This window comes from Perissodus microlepis, chromosome 1, assembly GCF_051167445.1.
Source record: "Perissodus microlepis isolate ML-2025 ecotype Zambia chromosome 1, ASM5116744v1, whole genome shotgun sequence".
Taxonomy (NCBI): domain Eukaryota; kingdom Metazoa; phylum Chordata; class Actinopteri; order Cichliformes; family Cichlidae; genus Perissodus; species Perissodus microlepis.
This window is the reverse complement of record NC_140461.1, coordinates 28,338,875-28,363,861: the sequence shown is the minus strand read 5'-3', so window position 1 is coordinate 28,363,861 and position 24,987 is coordinate 28,338,875. Positions and strand designations below refer to the sequence as shown.

The following is a 24,987-nucleotide window of genomic DNA, read 5'->3' as shown; positions in this document are numbered from 1 at the left end:
CTGAATTTTGACATCACTATTTAAAATATTGTATATTTATATTATATTAGACAATTGTTTAGCCTCTATTCATCTGCAATTTGAAAATTTTTTTTAGTGCTGCACCAAATCCCTTTAAACCAACTTTTATCTGATTGGCTGATTTCTTGCAAACAGAAAGTTTGAATAGCAGGTAGGTGGGGTCTGTTGTGCTCGCAGCTAGAGCTCTGTATATGGAGTAAAAAAAGGTTTTAACTTTACAGCAGGGAAACTCTGCATACTTTATGAACACTTACCGCCACAGCAATCCTTCCAAGCACGTGCTCTGGAATTCTTTTGTAGACGTCCAATGAGCCACCTGCACAACACAGATTTCCCATTGACACAGGTTAGTCAGTGTCAATGTATGCATGTATAAGTGTATGTGCGTATGTATATTTAGAGCGTCACAGTAATACAGACATGTTTTTATATTACTTATCTAGCCCACAGATCTATGTCCCACAGATCCTGAACTGACATCATTGCCAAGAGAGCAATGCTGATCTACATATACACTGCAAAAAGTACACAAAACTAATTTAAATACATAAATAATCAATAAATAAAAATGAAATAATAAAAGTAATAATAATAATAGTAGTAGTAATAATACAAATAAAAGTCTAATCAGTCATTTTTTTATAACATCATCAAAACGCTACCCAGTTAATTTAAGATAAAGTGATACTGAGGATATCATCCAAGTATTCTGCAAAATTACAGCGACTATACACAATTATACCCAATCATCATTCAGTGTTTGCTATATGTGAACCTGTTTACATTTGTACACATACATCCAGAAATTTCATGATGTTTCATGAACTAACAGAGTACTCAGAAGTTATACAGCCTGCTGACAAGCTAGAAAATGTGTGAATCGAGGGAAATCACTGCATTAACACACACTTTGACAAACATATACAGCTTTCCCCACCTCCCCCCAAAAAACAAAAAAAAAAACCCCCACAGTTCTCCATCTCACACCAGTAAAGGCACACACAAATACACCTACAACTGCACTTAAGTCAAGATTTATCACGCCCTTGTAGCTTTTAGCACACAGGCATGCTAAACAGCTTACAGCGATCAGACATTCTCTTGATCTGCAGAAGTGTAAATGGGTACACGGCAGAGAGAAAGAGGACTTTTCCCCAAAGTCTCTTTTATACAACTGTAGCTAGCAAAGGAAAAAAGACAGAAGCTACTTGCTTAAGTCGCAAAGAAACTCACCGTCCATAAATTCTGTGCATATTGATATCCTGTTCTCTACAAAAAAGGCACTGAAGAAAGTGATGATGTAGGGAGAATCACACTGCAATTTAAGAGCACAGAAAATGTGATCATATAAGAGCATGCCAAAAATATTTATTCAGGATTACGAAAAAAAAGAAAAAAAAGAAAGAAAATAAAAATAAAAATAAATAAATTTGAAAAGAAAAAAGAAAAATTATCAGGAATTTGAGTGTTAAGTTGCAACAACTGCAATGAACTGCACAAAAGCTTTTTGTGATCAGATTTTAAGATTTCAGTCCATGATTCAAAAGCATCACTGCAGCATCCATTGCAAGTCTAACTGCTGAACGAAGTATTACATTTATCATTGAATTACACACACACACACACACACACACACACACACACACACACACACACACACACACACACACACAGACTATGTATATATTCTTTCTCAGATCAGTGATACATGAATGAACACACACATTTGTGTGTGTGTTCATTCATGTATCACTGATCCCTGGCTTAGTAAGTAAGACCAGAGGTGATAAATGGCATTTCATTAGTTAGACTCATGGTTAATTAAAAATGTAGGTGCGGTAGGACATCAGACATCAGTGGAGAAAAAAATGTTTTGGTGAAGAACAGGAGGCAAATTAGTCGTTCAAAACTAACCTTGTAGAGAATTTCTAATTCTGACATGATTTGCTTCTGTAACTCCACCGTGATATCCAGGGGAATGACCTGCAATCAGACATGGGCGAGACAAAAGGGGCAGCAAAATTATAAACTCGACACCAACAAATTCCGCTGATGTTTCAAAGGGACGGACCTAAATGAAAGAGTAAGTACTATGATCGTCATGTAAATGGACGGAATCCTCACCTTGACAGCTAAAACCCGTTTGCCGTGAACGTGGTACGCTCTGGATGGGTCAAAAGAGAAGACAATAAGGTTAAAACAAAACTGAAAAAAGGGAATGCAGTCTCAGACAGTAATATGTTGTTACTTTTTATTTAATGAACTTACAAAATGAAAGAAATGTGGCATTTATACAAGTTTGAGCACCCTCGTTACTCAGTATTTAATAAACCTGCCTCATACAAATAGTCCCATATTCACCCCTTGTGAATAAGGGAGCAGCTGAAAGTAGCTTCTTATTCTTCTACAGCATTTTTCATAGAGTCTCAATGATGTTCATATCTGGTGAATGTGAGGGCCATACTTTGCTCATAAATTCATATTTTGCCATTAAAGTTTACTCCCTTTAACACTTCTATTACATGAAGCTGCTCTAGACTCTGTTCTGAAAGAAAAACATGCAACACTATCTGATTAAAACCACCACAAGCTGTGATGATGCGAGTAATGCTACAGTTAGTTCAGTAATGTTTTATTGACCAACAGAACTGACTATAAATCATCCACATCGGACTTTTTGAGCAGAGTCTAAACCAGACTGACAAAATCCTGCTGTTATTTCTCTTCAAGGTCAGAGAGCATTACGCAAAACCTGATGCAGTCAGCCCTCTGTCTAGTTGCTCCAGACAGAGTTTTGAGTTGCAAGTAAAGCAGCAGCCACCAACCTGGCCCCATAATGATTTAATTATCAAACTCCTTAATGCCAAACATCGGCTTTAGTTACAGCCCTTGAAGGTTAGTTTACGGCACCGGTGACCTCTCAACATACAATCCTCAAGGACAAATACTGTCCAACAGCTGTCAGGTGATGGGGATGAGCTGGCTTCAGTGTACGTCACACAGGCTGGTTAGCTCACAAACAGGCTTAGTAAATGTGATACCTGGCTACTCAACCGTCTGTGGGTCATCCAGAGAGAATGTGCATTGCACAAGGTGTGATTAATGTGTCTAAGATTGGAGGATCGCATTTCTCTTCGGACAGATACCTCTAAACTGTCCCAGGCCTTTAATTAATGGTACCTATTAGTGCCTTTCAGGTTTTTACCCACAGTTAGAGCTAACTTTGGCTCTGGCTTTCTGACTACAGCCATGCCACATTTCTCTTTTTCCCCTCATTAAAGACAAACTTCAGACATTTAAGTGATTGTCATTTATTTCAAGGTGTCCAGAGAAGAAACAGTAACCTCACATATTAAACAATTTATTAAATTCACTGATAGCTACAGGGTCTCAGCTTCTATGCCCTCCTTGAATCTACAGGTAGTAGGAGTCAGTATTGCTTAAATAATCCTCTGAATTACTTGCAACTTCAATTTGTGTCAGGACCCATGACAAAGTTATGCCATGAGCCAAATTTTACAGATAAAACAAGAAGGCCAGATTTTTTTGTTGTTTTTTGTTAAATATTTTTTCCATTAGCTTCTTCTGATTTCACACTGTCATTTCTTTTTGCCTCAAGACGGATACAGTGTTTAAGAATTTAAGCATCATCTTTCTAGACCAGAGCTCTTTGAACACGAAGTCTGATAGCCTTGTTTTCATTTTGATGTCTCGGTCTTCCTTTAAGCTACAATCAATATCAGTTAAGCATGACTGCTGCTTCTTAATTAAGACAAAGATGTTAATTGAGGCAAGATTGCAGGGGTAGACATGTTAAATACTGACTGGGCAGGCTGTGTAAGTGTGGCAGCCTGAAAGGAGATTAAACCACGTCTTCACCGTGCTAAACAACTTATTGTTCTCACTGAGGAGGCTAAGAATGTTGAAAAACTGAACACTGCTTTTCAGGAATAAAGGAAGTACAAATTCTACAATGATCTTAACCTCAGCCAATTATGATGCATAGCAAGCTATAAGAGAGCTGTTCTATGAAGTCTGGAAATATTGATGGACTTGCATGGTTTTGGAGGAAGAGCGGTCCTCTGCAAGTTATTTCCTTGTCGTGCAAGTCTCAAATTACAAACATCTCAACTATAGGAAACATCCGATGGCGGTTTCTGCAGCTAAAGGAGGCCACAAAAGAAACAGTGACTAGCTTCTTAATCTCCAAGTTTAAAGAAATGCATGTTCAGGGCATGTTTTAGGGGTGGAGATGCAATAGGACCTCTACTGCACTGAAGCTTTATTCTGAGGTTGTCCTTGACTGCCTCAGGGCCGAACATCCCTGTATGAGTTACAGTGACAGGCTTGTGACAGCAGGAGACATGGGGACGAGGTTACATAGCCACCCCCTGCCACTTCCCCCTGATCTGACCCCAGTAAACGTGCCCCATTGCCTGGATCTTATTTACACTCTACCTCGCTCTGTAATAAAAGCTTCATCATGCAGTATTCATAGGGCCTCTCTCTATGTCTCTGAAGTTGGGGCCGTGGGTTAGAGATCGGCCTCCTGGATCAGGGCTAACGTGCTATGCTTACACTGCCACATGGACGACGAGCTGCCTTTCTCTCTCCCTGACTCCCTCACCTGATATTGCTTTCACCGGTCACCCAAGTGCCACAGACTGACAGAAACCCAAACACAGAGACATAAAAGGCTCCCTAATTATCCAAAACATTATGAGCAGAAATCCAGAGTTCAAATAAAAAGCGTTTAAAGGTTTCTTTACCACTGTGTGAAAAACGGTTAATATTTTTGTGAACAGGCCTCTTGTGGATGAAACAGATATAGATGTGCATTAATGAGACCCAAGTTAGCTTAACAGGTCTTCATATACAAATATCAAAAACCATAACTCATCTAAATTATAATCACCACTTCAAAATCAGCCTTGTACATGGCTACATAGAAGTGCTGGGCTGAGCACATGCACAAAGCACGCAGGCAACCCATCAAGTTGAATTTGATTTTAGGACAGAGGATGTGATGATAGGAAGCTAAACCTGAAGGAAGGTGATGAGTGAGAAATGTATTGGTATAGTCAAAAAGTACGCCTGTGTTTTTAATGTGCAGTAGGTCCAGTAAAGTTGAGGTCAAATGCGGGAAATTATCCGATTTAGATGATTCAGGAAGTTATAGCACGACCAACAGTCTGACCCTCACCTTGAATGCTTAAAAAGAGTGTTGAGCACACTTTATGAGCCACTGTTGACTCCTCCAATGGATACTGCCATTTGGTCTTTGGATCAATATCCTCAACATTAAGATTGGTGCAAAAGGTGCTATTTATTCTCAAGCAGAGATGGGCAGTAACGCGTAATCCAATTACTTTTTTCAAGTAACGAGTAAAGTAAGGGATTACTATTGCAAAAAAAGGCAATTAGATTACTGTTACTTTCCCGTAAGCACGCTGCGTTACGGCGTTACTAAAACCGTGATTTTTTTTGCAAGAGTGTCTCGTGACAATGACGTAAGCGAGTGCGACGTTCGTAGTAACAGATCAACAATGGATAATATAACGAGTGCGGGAGAGCATATGACCGTGCAGCGTTTAAAGCGAGGAAATACTGACCTTACTTTGAGTTTGATTCCGTAAAAAGTGACAACAACATGAGCGTCCGCTGCTCACTGCGTGGGAAGAAAACTTCTTTTTACAACGAAAAACCCCCTAAACGTCCGAGCAAGCACCGAGTACGCTGCCACGGAAATGTGAAATTCACAGAGAAACTGCTGGATCCTTCCACTGTCCGCTGCGACACACCTGCACCAGGGCAAACCTCCACCTGCCCCACTCCTGCTATACAGGTGAAAATAGAGCAATTTTTTTTAAATTTTCTGCTGTGTTTTACTTGCATCTATTTGAAAGAGTGAGTGTAAACACAAAAAACTATTTTATTTTATATGCTGGAATATGCAGAGAATAGGTTTAAATAGCTTTACTTGACCAACACTGTTCTCAAGTTTGGTAAAAATGCAGATCAAGTGTTTAGAGTGGGACATCCATGTATCACGCCAAACACTGCAGCACAGCTGGAAACAGTTTCACTCAGAGAAGGCTTGAGCATTTATGGGTGAAGTTATCCATCCCCAAAATGTATTAGATATACCTGTTAAGGCTCTAGTTCTTACCCATCACTGCACAAATTCATATATTGGACCAAATTTAATAAAGGAGAAAAAAAAATTGAAGAAAAAAAAAAAAAGCGTTCCTTTTTAAGGGTCGTTGTAATGACAGATATATGGAAACACAATGCCTCTGGTTCTTCAGACAACTAGAAAATCTAAGAGCAATCAACCAGTGAAGCACAGCCATTTGAAATGCAATGATCAATATAAAGGAAAAATAAAATCAATGGAGAAAATGGGCTGAGACACTAAAGGAGCAGCCGTGGATGTCTAAGTAGATGTCACCACAGCCAGGCAAATGTGCTTCTTTTAATTGCACCGCCACGAGTCACAAGTACAGCCTGTGTGTCCTTGTTATTGTATTTATAAGGCGTAGAGTCAGTAGGAGTGGCGGACAAGATGGACCTCTGAAAGAGTGTGTAATAAAAAACAAAGGCTGACATTGATGGATGGTTAGGTCAGCATGTGGCTATGGAGAGCTGAGATGTTGGTAACATCCAATTGAGTCTAAATGGCTCTAGGTCATAAATGGGCTAAGAGGTTAAAAGGTGGGGAGCTTATCGTAGTGCTATTCACAAGTGATAGGCCCAATATAAGCTGGAATGAATAGCAGGTCCCGAAGAGGGCACAGCATCGCCTCATTTCTATGTCACAAAATTTGCTAAATGGAATTAGCATCACACATAGTAAAGACGGTATGAGAGTGAGCGGTCAACATGCACATTTTTCAGTACACTTGGTTTCCTTTGCTTGTCTAGATGATTCTGACCTGCAAAAGTATCTGTCAAATAATTAAAGCATGTTCATTAAATACTAATAAAAGCCAAATTAAAAGTAGATAAACACATAAATAGAACACAAATAACAAACATTACTTGTTTTGTTTTTTCGAAATCATCTCCTTTCAACCTTAGAAATTTCAGCAGCATTGCATATAGATTTTTTGCTGGGCTAAATTGACTGAAAAGTTGTTGGGTTTGCAGTATTGGCCTTCCCCTGTGCAGTGTAACCACTTCTGGTGCCAAACTGATGAACAATCTTATTCTATGACAACTATAAGAAACTGCTGCTTTATAAATATATATATTACAAAAAAAAACTCAGAAAAATCATAAAACAGTAAAAGGTGTTTGGAAAGAAAAGGATGAAGAAATAAAAAAGACAGACGTTTGGATTTGTTGGACTATCAGAAGCAGAGCACTCCGTCAAGCCAAGGTTAGTCTGAGCAGTGATCAATACTTCAATCTCAATAAAACAGCTCAATAGCTGAGGATTGATGGGAAAGAGAAAGCACAAGGTAGGGGAAAGAAAGATAGAAGGAGCGACACAAATGCCAACCTTGTCACAACGTTATCAGGTCAGTCATACATTTGTCTAGCCAGAAAGGATGGAAGTCTTCTTGGTGGTAGGTTATGTGCTTTACTATAGGCCAATTAAGTCAATGGCTGTCATACCTTACAGCCCCAAATCGATATCATATATGTTTGCAACCTTCAACCCAGAATAAAAAAAAAAAAACGAAGGTACAGACGAAAATCAGCCTGACAGATGCCCCACCAAACAGTGAGTGATAGATGGAGACACAATTGAACAGAAAGAGTGCTGTGAGGAATGAAACCCCTTCACACAAAATGCAGTTTTGAGTCCTATTTTGTTAGAAAAAGTGGACAGAAAAATGATAGAAGTCACACTCAATCTAAAAGTAGCCACTCTTGTTGAATATCTGCCAGGTACAGTTTTTTCAGGCTTACTGAATGCACCATAATCTCTTCAGTGTCACTATCCATTACAGTGCTTTGGCCTTGCAATGCTGGTGCCTCATTGTGAGAGCCAACAAACACTTACTTGTAAACTGTGCCTCCATTTCCATGGCCAAGTTGCTCCTGATAGTGGATATCTTGGGCATTTATCTGCAGAGAAGGAAACACACCCAGGATTACACTGATTGTAAGTGGATGTTATAACATGAGAAGCAATACAACCGCTGGATTACATGTGTAACTAAACTGGCAGAGAGACAGAGATGTGAGCACGTGAGGGAGATGGGACTGCACTGTAATTGAAGGCTATAAACAAGACAAGAATTCAGGTCAGTCCAAGTTCAGCGACGTAAGGAGTGAAAAAGAAAATAAGAGAAGGAGGAGAAGAGATCAATACAAGGCTTTGCTGTCCAATTTAAAACAAAGAAACAATACTGTGTTTGGGAGAGTGGGACACTGAATGTTGTAGGATTTAATGATGATTTGTTTTCAGTCATTTCATAATTTTTGTTTTTTAAAGTCAGAGTGTGATCATGTAGCTTCCTCCTCTTGTACATTTTGTAGATTTTTCCAACCAGGACGATGAAATAATTGATTGAGGCAAAGCTTATGTAAATATAAATATCAACTAAGCATTGAAGAAGGCAGAATAAAATCCATGAAAAAACAAGTAAGAGTTGTATGTTGTTGTTTTGTATAATATCAGCATACTTTTATGTAAGACAGCCATCATGTATTCAATTCATAATTACATTTTACAGTTCATTATGTAATGTTTGTCCTGGTCTAAGATTTTAGGGTGAAAATTACTCAAAACATCATTATTCAATATTAAAATATGTCCCTTAATAATGCAAAATAAAAATATAAATGCAAAATAAATCCAACACTCTAAGCACCACACGTTTTGGTAACTACACAACTTAAAATTTGTGCCAAAAATACTTTTTTTATTTGTCATTATTTTTAAAAGTACTTTTATTTGCATGTATATTTTTTTAATTAACAAAATAAAGTGAATATTTTTAATTTCTAATTATTGCCTCCGTTCAACATGACCTCAATGTGTGTGATGTTCACTGAGGCTGCAGACTAACAATACATTAGTTTAAAAAGTTCCTTTATTTTGATATTTAGCCTGTGGATGAGTGCTTACTGCACACAACACGTGATAATGGACCCTCCCTAATTTAACCACAACTAATGTGATAGCAAGGTGAGAAGATGGAGGTAAAGAGAAAGGATGGTTTCAATTCCAATTTTATTCACGCAGTGCCAAATCACAATAACTGTCACCTCAAGGCACTTTATATTTTAAGATAAAGACCCCACAGTAATACAGTGAAACCCCAACAATCAGACAGAAACCAGGAAGGCTGTATGTCTAATTTTCTTCCTACATGATAGCCACTGTGTCTGAATGCATACACTAGTTACAGAGTCAGAGTGCGTGTGAGTGAGAAAGGAGAGAGCAAGTCTATATATTGGGTGCAGTCAGCATGACAAGACAACATCCAAATACACACCCTGTATGACATGCCCACAGCCCCTCAGTAGGTCTCAGAGCAACAGCAGTAAGATTACAGGCTGGAAACGTACAGAAACCCCAAAGCACACACTAACCTGGCCATTTGTCAAGATCCTCTTCAGCTCTGCAGATGACTTTTTTAAGCTGGAGGACAGAAAACAGTATATCAGACTTCACCACATTTACCAACCAGAGGTTTAGTTGTTTATTCCAGGTAGTGTAACATGATCCTTGTGCCCCAGAAAGCTCACCTGTTGTTAGCTATAGAGTCTGGGACAGCGTGACTGCAGTCATTTGCTGGATTAGGCCTTGTATTAACCTGAAGGTGTGCAAAGACAGGCATAAGAATGTAAAAAGACACACACACAAAAAACGGCACATGGTCACATGGACAATAAAACACAAGCCTCTCATTTCAGCTTGTGAAGTCAATTGACTGTTAAAAAAAAAAAAAAAAAAAGAGAGCCAAATGAAGAAGAAGAAAATTTTTATTTGCATAAAAGCACAGGAAGAAAGACAGCAAAAATCAGCTGGGAGAGTCCAGACGAAAACTTAAGACATTCACATTTTCGTGCCTCGTGGGAGACTTTTTCTTTACATCTATTCATCTGCATCTATGTTTACTCCAAAGACCTCCAGACTCAACCTAGATATGAACACAAAAGGAGAGACAAGACCCTTTAAAGGAGATACTAAAAATAGCATATTAATTGAGATCAAAAGGCCAATGCGTTGGGTCCACTAAAGCACAGGGAATGTCTCTTTAATTAGTGCCCAAGAAAACCTCATTTAAAAAGGCACACAGGGCTTCCCTCGGCCAATTACTTTTGTATTAAAGCAGGAGAAAAGCGCGGAAAGATTAGCAAAAGACTAAAGGTTTTCTGGAAAGAACATCGTATTCTCAAAACCGACTCTTGACCTTTAAAAAAAAACTGACTCGGTTCAGTAGCACTTCTCAAAGCTCCTCAGAGGATACATAAAGTAGTATTTGTGTGTGTGTGTGTGTGTGTGTGTGGGGGGGGGGGGGGGGGGGGGGGGGGGGGGGATTTTTATCATTGAAATGCAGATGGATATAATATGGATCATCTGGAGAGATGGAGGAGGTGTCAAGTCATTTAACCCATGGTAATTAGCAGTGAGTTTCAATAGCAACATATGCCTAACATAAAATGGGAAGGTCTGCGAGAGGCCATTTGGGGGCTTGTAATGACAATTTCATGGTTGAACAATGACATCTTCTTATTGCCCGATTTAGTTTTTTCTCTAACCAACGCTGACACTCTTTCTATCATAGGGAATGAGAGGATCATAATACTCTGGAGGGGAGATAACACCTTGTTCTTAAATGACTATCGCAGCATGAGAATCAAGAATACAGAGAGACGGATGGAAAAGCAGAGAGACAGGCCCTGCTACAGCCGCAGCCAGATATGCTAATGCATAAACATAGTCGAGGGGAGCAAGACAATGAGTGAAAGAGAAGGAGAGCCTTGACTTCAATTGACATTTCAATAAGTGGAACACAGCATTATCAATCCATTTGACTCAACTTCTCACCCTCCGCTCCCCTCATTCTCTGTGTAAGGCAGCCGAAACAATTATTGAGATAGGTACCTTCAGGCCATGTATGTTCCGGATCCCTGGAGTCTTGCCGGCTGAAACAGTAATTGACTAGATTGTAGAACACATCACTGGGCCATTTACAAATGTGGTGAAAAGGAATCAGTTCTTCATGAAGGAAAAAAATGATGAAATGAAATGAGAGTTACTAAAAAATTAGTTGTGGACAAGAGAGTGATTGAGCTGTTGGTCTCTTGAGATGGTTGGTTGGTAGTTAGGTAGAAAGAAAACAATCACAGCGTTAGAGGAAAGAGGGGCAGATAGAGAGAGAAACAGAGTGAGCCAGAGAGCTAAAGGGAGACAATAAAATGTTTCATCACATCTCCCCTAGGGCCTGTTAGAGATTATGTATGTCTTTGAGCGGTGTGAAAACTAGCTGAAAATATAGAAAAACTATGTTACGAAAAGGCCCTCATTATGAAAACCAGTTTAGGAACAGAAACTGCACAATGCCAGAGATGCAGGCAAGGCTTAGCCTGAGCTGAACACAAGCATACACTTTGAATGCCCTTGGAGCAAAAGAAATGTAGATTTATGAATGACATTCAACAACAAAGCCAGCCGCTGAATTTTAATGTTATCCAGAGGCTCCACAGTTACTCCTACTCACCAAATGCTCACATTTTTGTGAAAACAGCGCAGGTCATGTACACTAATTTTAGTAAAATAGGCGTTTATAAATAAAGTGTGAATATTTTTATATATTTAAATGGTGCTGGTGATTAATTGTCACCACGTTAATTACAAAGCAGCCTTTAGCATCGCCTAGCCCGTGATAAAAAAGGAACATCTCACTTTTGTACCTCTTGGAAAAATCTGCAGAGGGTCCGGCAGCAGTCCATTCATGCGTTGTTCATTCATTGTGTTGCAGTACTAAAAGGGGAAAAGAAAATGACAAAGAGTCGAGTGTGACACTAAATTTAAATGACTTTACATGCATTTAAGTTCACAGATAATATCTGTACAAGAATGTTAACAGCACACGACAGCGATAGGAAAAACTTAAATTTGAAGATCTGACCCTAAACTACATGGCCTAATTTTAGAGTATTACACACACACACAAAATGTTTATTTAACTGCAACCAGAATTAATCCACAGTCTTTTGTAAAAAACGTGAGCATGCTGTGCGGAAATCTGTTGCAGACGAGGACCAATGCCCTGTGGGCTTGTTCTGAAGGAGTGTAGCATTAACCCTTTTCTCCTCCAGGTCAACAGCTCACCAAACACTCATATCCTACAGGACTAACACGTGCATGCACGCACTCTGGAGCCTCTCGGTTGCTTGCCAAGGCAATGCAATAATTGATGTTTCAGTTAACCAAACCATCTGTTAAACCGCAAGTGTGTGAGAGCATGGGAGAGAGAGAGAGTGTGTGTGTGTGTGTGTGTGTTTACTTATGTGCATTTTGTTGATGTCTTCTGCTTTTGCAGGGGTTGAGTTTGAGACGATGTCTTTATATTGTGCACACATACACAAGTTTATTGTAATTCATTTACAAACTAATACTGAGTCATCGCAGCAAAATGTAAATGTTCTTTCACTGAGGAGGCAGGACGATGGGCACGGCTTGGATTGGAATGGATCAGAATGGCTACCCATGTGGCACAGCTGTTATTAAAAGGCCTATTTATCACTGTCAGATCCCCTCCTCGCTCCTAGCCCTCTGCTTTCGCCCTCCAGCATTCTCAATAGGCCGCATCTGAACAATGGGTCTTAATAGCAAAAAAACGTGGTGTGTGTGTGTGTGTTTGTGTGTGTGTTTGGGGGGGGGGGGGATTGGGGGGGGGGGGGGATTGGGGGTGTTCGGGCTTCACGTACCTTTAATTTTCCGCTCAGCTAGCTTATTGATTAAGGCTGCAATTACCACCTAATCTGTAGTAGGTGTGTTATTAAAAGACATTCTCCATTGTTGGCCAATAACTAAACAGTGTCCGATCCCAAATACCATCACTCAGCCTTAAGGGACAAGCCAGAGTGCAAGAGAGAGAAAGTGTGAGTCTCATCATCATTAGCAGACCAAGAGCAAATGGGAATGGTGGAATTAGCGCCACTACCTCCAGGGGGAGCTGAGTGAGGAAGGGATGAGGTCACATGTTTTTTGTTTTTTTTAAGCACCTGACATAGGCTGGTCTTTAACTTTGAACAGGGGGCGTCTGTCTTTCAAGGTGTCAAACAATGATTAGAAATGCCTGGAAGTCTAGCGGGTCTCGCAGGAGCATGTAGCAATCAATGTTCTTAGTGCTGGGGGATACCTCTCACAATAAATGCCCTCTGTAGACTGATGTTAATTAAGTGCTGAATTTGAGCATTAATTTTGCTCAGTAATCACGAGCGTGAATTTTTCGCAGGGCAATGTTAAAGCAAAGATCTTGAACAAAACAAAAAAAAAAGAAAAAAGAAAAAAAAAAAAAAAAGAAAAAAAAAAAAAGAAAGCAAACATCGTGCACTGACAGCGTATTTAAAAGCCTGATTATACATTTCCTAATAAAAATATACACACCCTCCCAAACGCACACACACAGACACACACAAAGCAACCGTGAAGAAACTGAATTATCCCACATTTCACCTAACATGCTGCTTCCCTTAATTCCTATTAATTTCATATAATGGCTGTCTGCTCACCTGGAATTAATAACACTCAAGCAAAAACCCACTAGTCTCCACGGAGGCCAAAAGGCAGCAAACAACAGGGAAAAAAAAACCTAAATACAAATGCAATCCAGAGCTGAAATGCATAACACTTGCATAAAACATTCAAAGTACACGGCTAGCGTAAATTATAGTCTAGTGAGCCCAGTATTTCCAGGTGATCAGCAGCTTTTTGTACAGCTGGCAGTCCCATGAGTAGAAAGCCATTATGAGGCTCCGAGATTTGTTTGCCAAAAATTCACTGAACAAATGGGGTCTGAAATCTGTGGGAAAAGCTGTGCACTGTTGTGGATACTTAATATTTCTATTGGGCGCTGTAGAAAGAGGCAGGGGTCAGTCATAAATTTATATACACCTAAGGCATGTCAGAATAAAGACAAAAAGTGTAACTGCCAGCAAAAACAATACACGTTTCAATGTTTCTTTAACAAAATATCAATTTTTGCTCAAAATAAAACACATTTTCATTTCATCTGCAACAAATTACAAGGAACTCAAGGTTTTTGGACATGCATTTTTTCAGACAAATAAAAATGCAATAAAAACAAACCACACTGTCGGCCTAATTTTATCTAACAAGTCTGCACGGTTCTGTAATTAACTGCGATATTTTCCATGTAACATACAACTAAACATTCAGCCCATGATAAATGACAACTTTTCTTTTTTGTTGAAATCACAGACGTATGACACAATATCACAATAGAAACAACCAAAATTTACATAGAAATTAAGAGTCTCTAATGTTAATGCAAGTTTGTGGTTTTAATGGAGCAAGACAGAATTATTACAAAAATGTATTTAATCCCCTTCAACCCAGCCAGAATTACAGCTCCTACAGACTGGCTGTGTGCACACACAGACATATAATGAAAGAAATATAAAATGACCGTCAGTCAATGTTGGTCAGCATCATGGAAGTCTGAAGCTGCTGTGGAATTTTGTGGAAACCAAAATTGAGCTCTTTGGCATCGACCTACCGTGTCTGAAGAAAGAGAAATGTTGGGTATGACCCAAAGAACGGCATCCCCAATGTCAAACACGAAGGTGGAAACATTATGTCTTGGGGCTGTTTTTTGTTAAGGGTAAAAGACAACTTCACCGCATCAAGATGCAAGGCTCGCAAAATTTCAAAATCTCTGGTAGCCCTTCGGGCAGGCATTCTTCAGTTTTTGGTAGCCCAAAATAAATTTAAGTAGCCCGAATAAAAAAGAAATCAATTTTTTTATGTTTTGTTTCCGTTACAATATTATACATTAAAGTATAATATTGCAACAGAAACAAAAATTAATCAAAAAAATTGTTAAAATGCAAATCACAACAACTGTATAAAAATTACAACCATCAACTCAAATACTTGGTTCAAATTGAACAGAAATTTCTATGAAGAATTTCTTGTAAGAACTATGTAGAACATGAATCAGTCTGTGTCAGATCCTGAATCTGAAATTTCCAATGAAGTCACAGGTAAGAGGCAAGTGGAACCAAGATCTAGGCCATTTGCTTTTTGAAGTTTGCAAAGACTGCTAAATTTTGCCAATGGTAGTTCACTCTTTGCAATATAGCACGCTGTTCTAAACAGCTTTTTCAGGAGTTCTTGTTGTGCTTGATTTATTTTTAGTATGTTTTTTTGCAATTGCTGTTTGTTCTGGGAAAGATACTGCAGACTGGGCAATAATGCATTTCTTGCATTTCTCATGGGTTCTGATGGGGTCTTTCTTAAAATTACTGGTCCCAGTAACAAAGGCGCTTGTCGACTCAGAAATCAAATGAAACTCACAACACGCCTGGCAGAACATCATGTTATTTAGCTTGTCATATTCCAGCCACAGAAATTCTTTTGTCCATGAAACCAAAAAAGCTGCGCTTTCTTTTTGCCTCATAGTCTGATTTGTCATAACTTTTCCGTTTTGTGGTAGGCTTTTCTTTGGCTGCCCCTTCTTCACCCTGACCTGTCTTATTTGGCTGAGCAGAACTAAAATACCAGCGTAAATCCTGCTGCTTTTACACACGTACTTACATAACGGTCAGCGATTCTTTGCGCACTCAACCTCTCACATGTTTAAGCTTGCTGCGAGAGATTTCACTTGTCGCGTTTGAATAGTAAGCTAATGAGTGATAAGACGATGTCAGAGGAATTGGTGCGCAATTAATCGTCACTCACCAATCAGTGCTGCTGCTCTCTGCACACCGTTCGCGCAATTGCAAAATGAAAGTGAAAGCAAAAAACAAGCGCAAATTCAAACGCGATTTCAATATGTCACATATTGACAGTGGCTCATCGATGCCAATGACATAATTACTCAACTACATTGGCGAAAGAATGCAAAAGCATAGACATATATTTTCCTTCCTATGATAGCCCGACGGGCAGGGCTGAGTTAGATTTTGGTAGCCCGACTGGAAAAATCGCTAGCCCCGGGACGTCGGGCTAGCGATTTTGCGAGCCCTGAGATGACAACGGACGGGGCCATGCACCCTTAAACTCTTGGACGAGAATCTCCCTCCCTGAAAACTGAAGATGGGTAGTGGGTGCTGGATGGGTCTTCCAGCATGACGATGACCACCAAGGCAACACGCGAGTGGCTAAAGAAGAAGCACATTATGGTCATGGAGTGACCCCGCCAATCTTCACACCTCAGTCCTACAGAAAATCTGTGGAGGGAGCTGAAGCTTTGAGTTGCCAGGAGGCAGCCAAGAAACCTACAGGATTTAGAGAGTTTCTGTAAAGAGGAGTGGGCAAAAGTCCCTCCTGAGATGTGTGCAAACCTGAAGACCAACTACAAGAAACCTCTTACTGCTCTACTCTCCAACAAGGGTTTTTCTACCAAGTACTAAGTCCTGTTTTGCTTGGGGATCAAATGGTTTTTTCACTCAATGACATGCAAATCAGTTTAGAAGTTTTATGCAACAGGATTTTTTTTCTGGATTTTGGTTGAATTTTGGTCTCTCTCCATTAAAATTAAACTGCCATAAAAATTAGAGACTGTTGATTTCACTGTAAGTGAGCAAACGTACAAATTCAGCAGGAGATCAAATCATAATTTGTCCCACTGTAAACACTGCCCCTTTCTCAATCATTACTCCAGCTTTAACAGGACAGTGCACAGAACAACATCCGCTGGATCTGTGGAAAACAAAACTTGCTTAGGTCAAAGCCTTTTCCACGTCTGTTTAACAACACTTCTTGGCACAACATCTGTCTCTTTTTGCTTAATCACCCTGCTACCCTATGGTACTTAATGATTAAAAAGCAACCACAAGTGAATGCATGACAAAAATGGACAAAAAAAAAAAAAGCAGGGAGTGTAAATTGTGCCTGTGGCTCTAGTAGCATCATTGTGAGCTGATGGGGGGTAAAAGACATCCACAGATGAAAGTAGATTTTGAACAACTCTGCAGCCCAGGGGGGCTGCTCTTTAATGAGGCAAAACTTTAAGTACTGAATAATAAATAATAAAAATTGACAGTTCATTTAGTTTACAGTGTACTTCATACAGAAAACCCATTACACGCCATTACTCTTACTGTCCGCGGCATGAACAGTAAGTATGGTCGAATATGAAAATATACTGCAGTATTTGAGGGAGCTGAAGGGGATGTGGGACGTGTCTGCATGTGTGCTGCTGAATATTGCCATAGGTTAACTGCTACTAGATGAGGCTGTATGGCTTCAATTTCTTCATGTTATATTATAAATAACTACGTCAGTGGAGATTGCCATCAAATCAGCATCTTACCATCTCATGTTTTGCTAACTGAAAAATTGTGCTTCTCGTTCTAGGCCAAGTATTTTATAGTATTTGATATAACTCACCAGATTGATGAGGTCATTTTGAATTCCACCAAGGTTTTGGTGGCTATCGAAGAACGCCTTTTAATTTAACATTAAAAACTTTGGTGTAGCATATTTAATATTAAAGGTTTTTTCAAACCATTCTTAAAATGACTTATTTACACCTTAAGTCCATGCGAGCTAGAAAGGTAAACACTCAAACTGAGAGTTCAGGATTGCTGAGGATTGCCTGGGTCTAAGGTTTTTCTTAATAAAAAGAGAGGTGAGTGGCTTTATTATGGCGCTGAGCAAAGCACTTAAAAAATACAGAAAATCTGAACAACGTCCTTGTTACTGTGTCATGTCAATTTGACGTGCCTCAGAAAGCTTTCCAAACGATACAATATACAAAACCCCAGACACTTAAATGGCTCTAAAAAGCTGCACAAAAAAAATTAACCAAAAATAGTGCAGAACACATAAAGGAGGAGGACCTTTCAAAATGCTCAAATGTAGTTCAGACATGCTCTTGGCCATTTCATCTAAACTGCACAAAGGATTGAATGTGAACAGTTTCTGTCAGAACTACTTTCCAATGAGGAATCGGCACACAGTAAGAATGCTACAATACAGCAGCATAACTGGAAAACATAACCCTGGCATGTACAGTGCTGTGCAAAAGTCTTGATCAACCCCTCATTTCTTTATATTTTGCTAGGAAATTAGGAAATGGGTGCAGTGATTTGTTGACACATGTGCAGACATACCTGGAAATACAGCATATGTATAGAGCTTGTATAATACTAACAAGTCTGAAATTCAATATTTGGTGTGACCATATTTATTCTTAAACAGCGTGAATTCTCCTAGCTCAGGGGTCTGCAACCTTTAACACCCAAAAAGCCATTTGGATGCAATTTCCATGCAAAAGAAATCACTGGGAGCCGCAAATACTTTTTGACATCTAAAATGAAGATAACACTGTATATATTGTTTTTTTTACCTTTATGCTTTATGTGAACAACTAAGGTGTGTTGCTTAAATCCATTAAGTGCTACAGAGAAAATTACATTTTATTTATGTAATTAACACATTTTGAATTCTTAAAGAAATATAACAAAAGGAAAGACACCCAGCTGAACTAAAATGATCCATGTAGCAAACAAAAACTGTTGTGAGCCGCCACCCTTATATCAACTTTGGGCTTTTGGAGCCTTGACCTGACTTTTAAAAAAAATAATTGGAAAAAAAGCACTATGCTGCTAAAAGATGAAAAATAGATATTTGCAAAATTCTGCCTAAATATGTATCTTACCAGGTTAATATGTGTGGCGGGGCGTGGTCTGCAGCGCTGCTGCAGGGGAGGCGGACGCACCTGAGCGGCACCCGCAATCACGCCTCGCCGCCTTAACGTCAGTGCCATCTATGCTGTTGTGTTGGTATGTGTCGGGCTGTGAGCTGAAAAGCTACAGCCGGCTGTATGCGTACTGCAACCGTGTGTGAAAAGTGGTCAATAAAGAGATGCTGAAAAGCGTGTTCATGGAAACATCGTTGGGTCTGCAGTGGTATGTTTACAATGGAACTTCTGCTCCTGAACCTCTGCGCACAGCGTCTGCAAATCAGGGCTGTACGAAGTCACTTTCATCTTTACGCAGGACTGTAAGCTGTCATCTGTGAGGCGTGAGCGGCGTTTGTTTTTAACATAGTTCACAGTGGAGAACAGCAGCTGACATAATGTGGATCCGAAGATCCATAACTGGCCTGCCTGGGGTTGAAAGTCTCGATAAAGGCACGGCGTTTCGGCGGGTATATCGGCTTTCGCAAGTGTGACGCTTATTTTGAGCGATCAAAAAATAATAGAATAATAATTTATATAAATACATTTATATTTCACAATAATCTTCCAATTTAGAACTACAAGTTAAAAAAAAGAACTAAAATAAATAAAATACACTTCAGCTAATTACTTAAAAAAACTAATTTATTTTCCCAAACCACGCGGAGCCGTACTAAAAGGACTAAGGAGCCGCAGGTTGCCGACCTCTGTCCTACACAATCTTTCTTTTAATTTGCGTAAATAGACTTTAGTAATATTTCTCCAGGCTTCTTGAAGGACATTCAGAGCTCTTCTTTGGATGTTGGCTGCCTTTTGTTCTGTTCTCTGTCAGGATGATCCCACGATGTTTCGAAAATATTGACGTCTGGGCTCTGGGGAGGCCAATCCATGACTGACTGTGTTCAATTGTGTGTTTTTCTGCGCAGACATGTTTTACTGCAGTGGCAGTGTGTTTAGGATCATTGTCATGCTGAATAATAAAGCTGTTGCCAGGCACACACTTTCCAGATGGGATGGCATGGTGTATCAAAGTCTGACCACACTTTTCTGCACTCAGATTCCATCAGCTTTGACAAGATCTCCAACACCACAGGCTTAACTGCAGCCCCAAACCATGACGGAGCCTTCACAGTGTTTAACAGATAGCTGTAGACACTCACTGTTCTACCTTTAACCTAAACTCAAACTTTAAACAAATTTAGCTTCATCACTCCATAAGACCTGTTGCCACATATTTTCAGTCCATTACACCATTGTGTAATTTAGGTTGTCACCTCTGGCTACCAGTGGCTGTTGTTGTTGTTTCTCAAACTCATAATCAAGTAACTTTCATGAAAACCACACAATCACACTCTGTGTGTATGAGTGTTATTACTCATACACACAGAAAGACTGTACGTTTGCGTATCTATCCTCTATCAGGTGCTTTTTATTTGCTGAATGCGTTTTGTTACAGATGCAGCAGTTGGTGACCTATTGTCCTTTGTGTCTTTTTTTCCCACCCTTTTAAAAAAATTCTCTGTCTCTTTTTTGCTTTACCTTTCTTCATGTTAATCTGACCCTCGCTTTCCCATGTCTTAATGACTTTCTGTGGACAGGTACTTTTCATCTACTGTAAATAATACTTTTAGGCCTACCACATCTTCTTTTATTCTCCACTTGTTTAGTTTCTTCAGATTTCTTGACACACCTTGCTGAGATATGTGATTTTTGACTAATAGCTCAAAACAACAAACATCAGTCCTCTGAAAATGGTCAGGTAGAAGGACTGAACTGAAAATTAGTAAAAAAAAAAAAAAAAAAAAAAAATCAGCCAATATCCTGACCTTCAGATAGCCTAGAGAATTATGCTCAAGAGCACTTTAAAGACTTACAAAGTCCAGCTTGTTGGAAACAAAATATAAAGAAGGAAGCAAGGGTCGCTCAAGACTTTCGCACAGTATTCTAATTTGTGGATATTATGCCTGACTTGGTCAAAGTACTGCATGCAACATTTATGTACTCACATATGACAACATGGCTTTGAGTTCTTCATCACTTCTTACTGTGATTCTGTCTCCCACTTCATCTTCATCTAAAAAAACAAAAAACAAAAAAAACAACACAAAAACAAAAACAGTACAACTGTAAAAAATAAAATACTAATAATGGGGAAGGGGGGAAATCACAGAGAAAATTCAAAACAGATTTTTTTTTGCAGTAACAAGTGTGGTATAATAAATATAAACAGAAGATACTGTAAAACAACACTTTTACGTATATAATAAACATTTAATAAAATCAAGGCATGCAAACAAAAAAGCATATCATTCCATATTAAGTATTAATGCAATAGCAAAATTTGGGGAGCCAAAACATACAATCAAAATCATACAATAAAATATAACGTATAAAAGCACTCAGTAAGCAGTATTTATATGTTTGTATGTCAATCAAACTCTTTGCATTCTACCCGTAAACAGGCTTGAATGGTGCCTATTCCAAGAGGCTAAATCTTAATTTGATTGAACGAGAGAAACTTCAACTGTTCCTGTCAATCAATCAGTTAGTACAGTAGCTATGGCATGTCTGGATAAAACGCATGCTAGAGGTTAACACGAGTAGTAAAAAAAGGGAACAGAGAAGAGAGAAGCTAACACAATGAAAATGTGTGAAGCTTTTTATTCTCTCAGATAGATGAAGCCAGAGGGCTAGAGTCTAGCCCATGACAGCAGGGATCGGTTCTTACAGTTTATGACGGGATAAACAAGTGTCCCACACAGCTGCATGAGATCTCCTCTCCTTCAGATCAATCTGATAACTGATTACAAGTCCCTACATTACAGGGCTATTGTTTTGGTGTGTAAACACAGTCATTCAAAGCTTCCCATTTCCTCTTGCAGCATTACAGCAGTCCAACTCTAAAGCAGGTACTTACATTCAAAGGCCGTGACAGTGGCTTCAGGCATGACATCTCTGATTGCGACCTGTAATATTTGACAGGGTGAATTAGGACCAGACAGCTAAGGATGGTTAATAGACTGACAGATATTAATGAGGCAGGGTTACGACACGCTGAGTCAGAAACAGTCCGTGTGTTTTTGACTTGTGCAGTGTGTCTGTGAGTGAAAAGTGATAGTTGGCATGAGGCAGACTCACGAGCAAGTCATTGAAGTTCAGAAGAGACGGACAGTCCACGGACGAGTCCATGTCTCCTGTCGGCGTTTTTATTCGGATCACTATCGCCTCGGTATTCATTGCGCTGTCAGTATTTAACCTAAGTGAGAGCAATAAGAGGGAAGCTTCAGCCTCATAATAGTTGACTGGATGTGGAAGCTAACCAGCTAATTCCCTGCAGCAGTTTGCTAACGATACATGCTAGCATCCTGCTCAGTCCGGATTCTTGATTTAAGTGATGCGGAGCTTTTTTAAAAAACAAAAAGGTTTTGAGGTCGGTCGCCGCCGACACCACAGTCAAGTCATAACCGTATGAAAGGCTTATCCCGAAGTGTGAACGTGTACACCACTGCTCCACGAGACAAAGTTTACACTGTACTAACGTAGGTGTTTAGCTGTGTAGCTAGTTTTGAGGAAACTGCTACAACAGCGCTTCCGAATCAACATCCGCTCGTTGCCTTTTCAAAATAAAAGACTTGCACTATCTATATCAATCTGTCAAATTCTAATAGGCGAAGTTTGAGAGAACGCTGCTATTCTTATGGATCTTATTTTGGGGTTTTTTCCTATGTTATAAAATGAAATATACATACGGTTTAAAAAGTTTTTGTTTCTGCACTGAAAAGGAATTATTACCGCTTTTGCTGTAGATAACACTGATCTGAGATCAAGGTTGATAAGTTGAGTACAATACTGAGAATACAATAGATTTCTGAGGTATTATGGATAAATATTCCTTTAAAAACATGACCTTAGATCACAATTGTAAATGTTTTGTAAATGGCCCTCACTTACACGGAAATGTACTGCTGTTGAGATGAAAACCACCACAGTTTTTTAAAAAGTGTTTTTTTCCCTCTTTCACTTGACATTAAAACAGCATTAGTATTTAAAGGTTTCCACTCTGCACTCGCCATTAGCATATAATTGAGTGTAAAACAAAAGGGCTCTTAAAACCTCTGTTGATCGCGGCCCTGTGAGTGAACAGCTGCTCTGTCCACTCTATAAACAGCTCTGATTGCAGTTCATGGAAAAAAGACATTGATCCCTGAGTAAAGTGAAGTCTCTATCCTGTTCATTTACATTGCTCTACCCACAGACCTGATGCCTAAGTCTGTTCACCTGGGTTCTGTGTAATGATAAGAAGTTGTTAAAGCCTGTTCTGTCTCCCCATGGCTCAAATTTGGCTATACAATACATGTGCCAGTTGAAAACAATTTCAGTGGTGGTGTGTGTGCTGTGCCGGCCATTGCACTAGGCTGGGTTTCATTGGCTCTTACAAAAAATGTCTCCATTCCATATTGGCCTGAGGATGAACTCCTCTATCAGTGATTACCATCTCACTTAAAAAGAAAAGGAAATGTAAAACACTGAATCTACCATATATTTATTTAATTGTCTGTACTTGAACCTTTAAAAAACACTCCCAGAGGGATGTTACGAGTTCATTGCATTGATCCTTCCTGATCTTACACCTGTACCAACAATTGGGTTAAAGACCCACTGATTTCCATGCAATGCTTGAAATTATTACTCCGCCTAATTGCAACTGGATACAAAAGGGGAAACACAAGCAAGGCCATCAAGCACTTGGATTAATGCCTCGACCAGCACTGACTTCTGATGAAAAGCAGAGGATCTATATGGCACTTTGTCAGACGTGCTCTCCCAGGACGTGACGTTAGATCCTTCTGCTTTAGGGACAACTAGGATGAAGCCCAGTCAGCAATCCGCATTATCAGAAATCAAACTCCTGGCTTAGCTGGGAGGGGAAAGTGGACGAGGAAGGCCAACATTCGCTGTCTGGTAATTAAAAGCCGTTTTATCAGGCCTCCTCTTTCAATCCATGCCTCTTTTCTTGCTATTGACAAGCTGCTTAGCGCAAAGAGAGCTCAGTTTGACTCTAAATATATGAAGCACACTTATTTAACTTTCTCAGCAAAGAGGGAAAAGCAAGTAAACAAGACAGCAACAAAACTGCCTGGCAGGACCGCCAAATTCCTTTCACTTTAGTTTTGTTTTCTTCTGTTTATTAAGAAATGCAGCCTTTGTTCACATCCTCTTTTTCTCTTGATGATTATTATTTCATTAGTCCGTGTCAAACATATTGGGCGGCTCGTTGTGTTTATTGATTAACGAGCCAAAGTCAGCACCGTCGTCTCTCGCTGTAATGCTGATATAGAAGATCTTGAAATGCTATTTGTCTGCCCGTTAAGCATTGATCGTTCTCTGCTATATTGGCTGCTACTTGGTATCTTTCTATATCTAATGTGCCCCTTAAACTTAATTGGTAATTATTTAGAGTAAAAAATGTGAGCTTGTAGTTTGGGGCCTTATTTACCTTCATAGATCCAGCAGGGTGGGCTAAATATCACTGGCTTGGTCTCACAAATGTGAGCTGTGAGCTCAGCAAGAAAAACATGTCCCACCATCTGTTCCAGGGCCACGTCCCAACTCAGGTATCCAGATGCAAACCCTCCAGCTGAAATAGAGATGTGTCTCCTCAGCCTTGAAGCCTGAAGCCTGTTGTTTATTGATGCTGCCAGAACCCCCGCTCAGATCGATACCATCTCACTCAGATGGGCCTTCACAACACGCAGCCTCCAAATTGAGGTCAGGATACGTAGACGGTTATGGCACTTCAGCAGATATGAATTGCCCGAGAGGCTGTGATCATTTGTTACCTCTTCCTTTAAAGTTCATCTCCAAGTTGACCTGTGATGAAGCACGAGGACTGGTGGAAGAGTTATGAGGAAATGCACCAAGATGCGTATGAACTGACTGGAGAGAAATGGGTTGTGTGACTACCTTTCAGCTCCTCGAACTGCATACTTTTCCTGCCATTTCCAGTCTTTCAGATTCACCTCAGAGGGCCCCTTTTATGGCTGTATGTTGTTTCTGTTGTTTCTAATAAAGAGGAAATATTGGTGCCTTCCTGACCTGCTCATAGTGGCCACAGAAAAATTTA

At 39.6% G+C, this 24,987-nt stretch overlaps 1 protein-coding gene across 2 annotated transcripts in view; it reads right to left on the bottom strand.

Annotated features, from left to right (window-relative positions):
• The window catches only part of map2k5 (mitogen-activated protein kinase kinase 5), a 64,259-nt gene extending 41,797 nt beyond the window's left edge, over positions 1-22,462 (bottom strand). For both annotated transcript variants that reach the window (XM_084936355.1, XM_084936430.1), the window contains exons 1-12: positions 22,002-22,462; positions 21,781-21,829; positions 20,870-20,937; positions 11,899-11,968; positions 11,090-11,130; positions 9,727-9,794; positions 9,571-9,619; positions 8,033-8,097; positions 2,146-2,185; positions 1,936-2,004; positions 1,255-1,336; positions 276-337 (exon numbers count right to left, since the gene is read on the bottom strand). In XM_084936355.1, coding sequence (XP_084792481.1) covers positions 276-337; positions 1,255-1,336; positions 1,936-2,004; positions 2,146-2,185; positions 8,033-8,097; positions 9,571-9,619; positions 9,727-9,794; positions 11,090-11,130; positions 11,899-11,968; positions 20,870-20,937; positions 21,781-21,829; positions 22,002-22,100 — 762 coding nt within the window. In that variant the 5' untranslated portion in view covers positions 22,101-22,462. The remainder of the gene's footprint in view (positions 1-275; positions 338-1,254; positions 1,337-1,935; positions 2,005-2,145; positions 2,186-8,032; positions 8,098-9,570; positions 9,620-9,726; positions 9,795-11,089; positions 11,131-11,898; positions 11,969-20,869; positions 20,938-21,780; positions 21,830-22,001) is intronic.
• Positions 22,463-24,987: the final 2,525 nt, after the last annotated feature.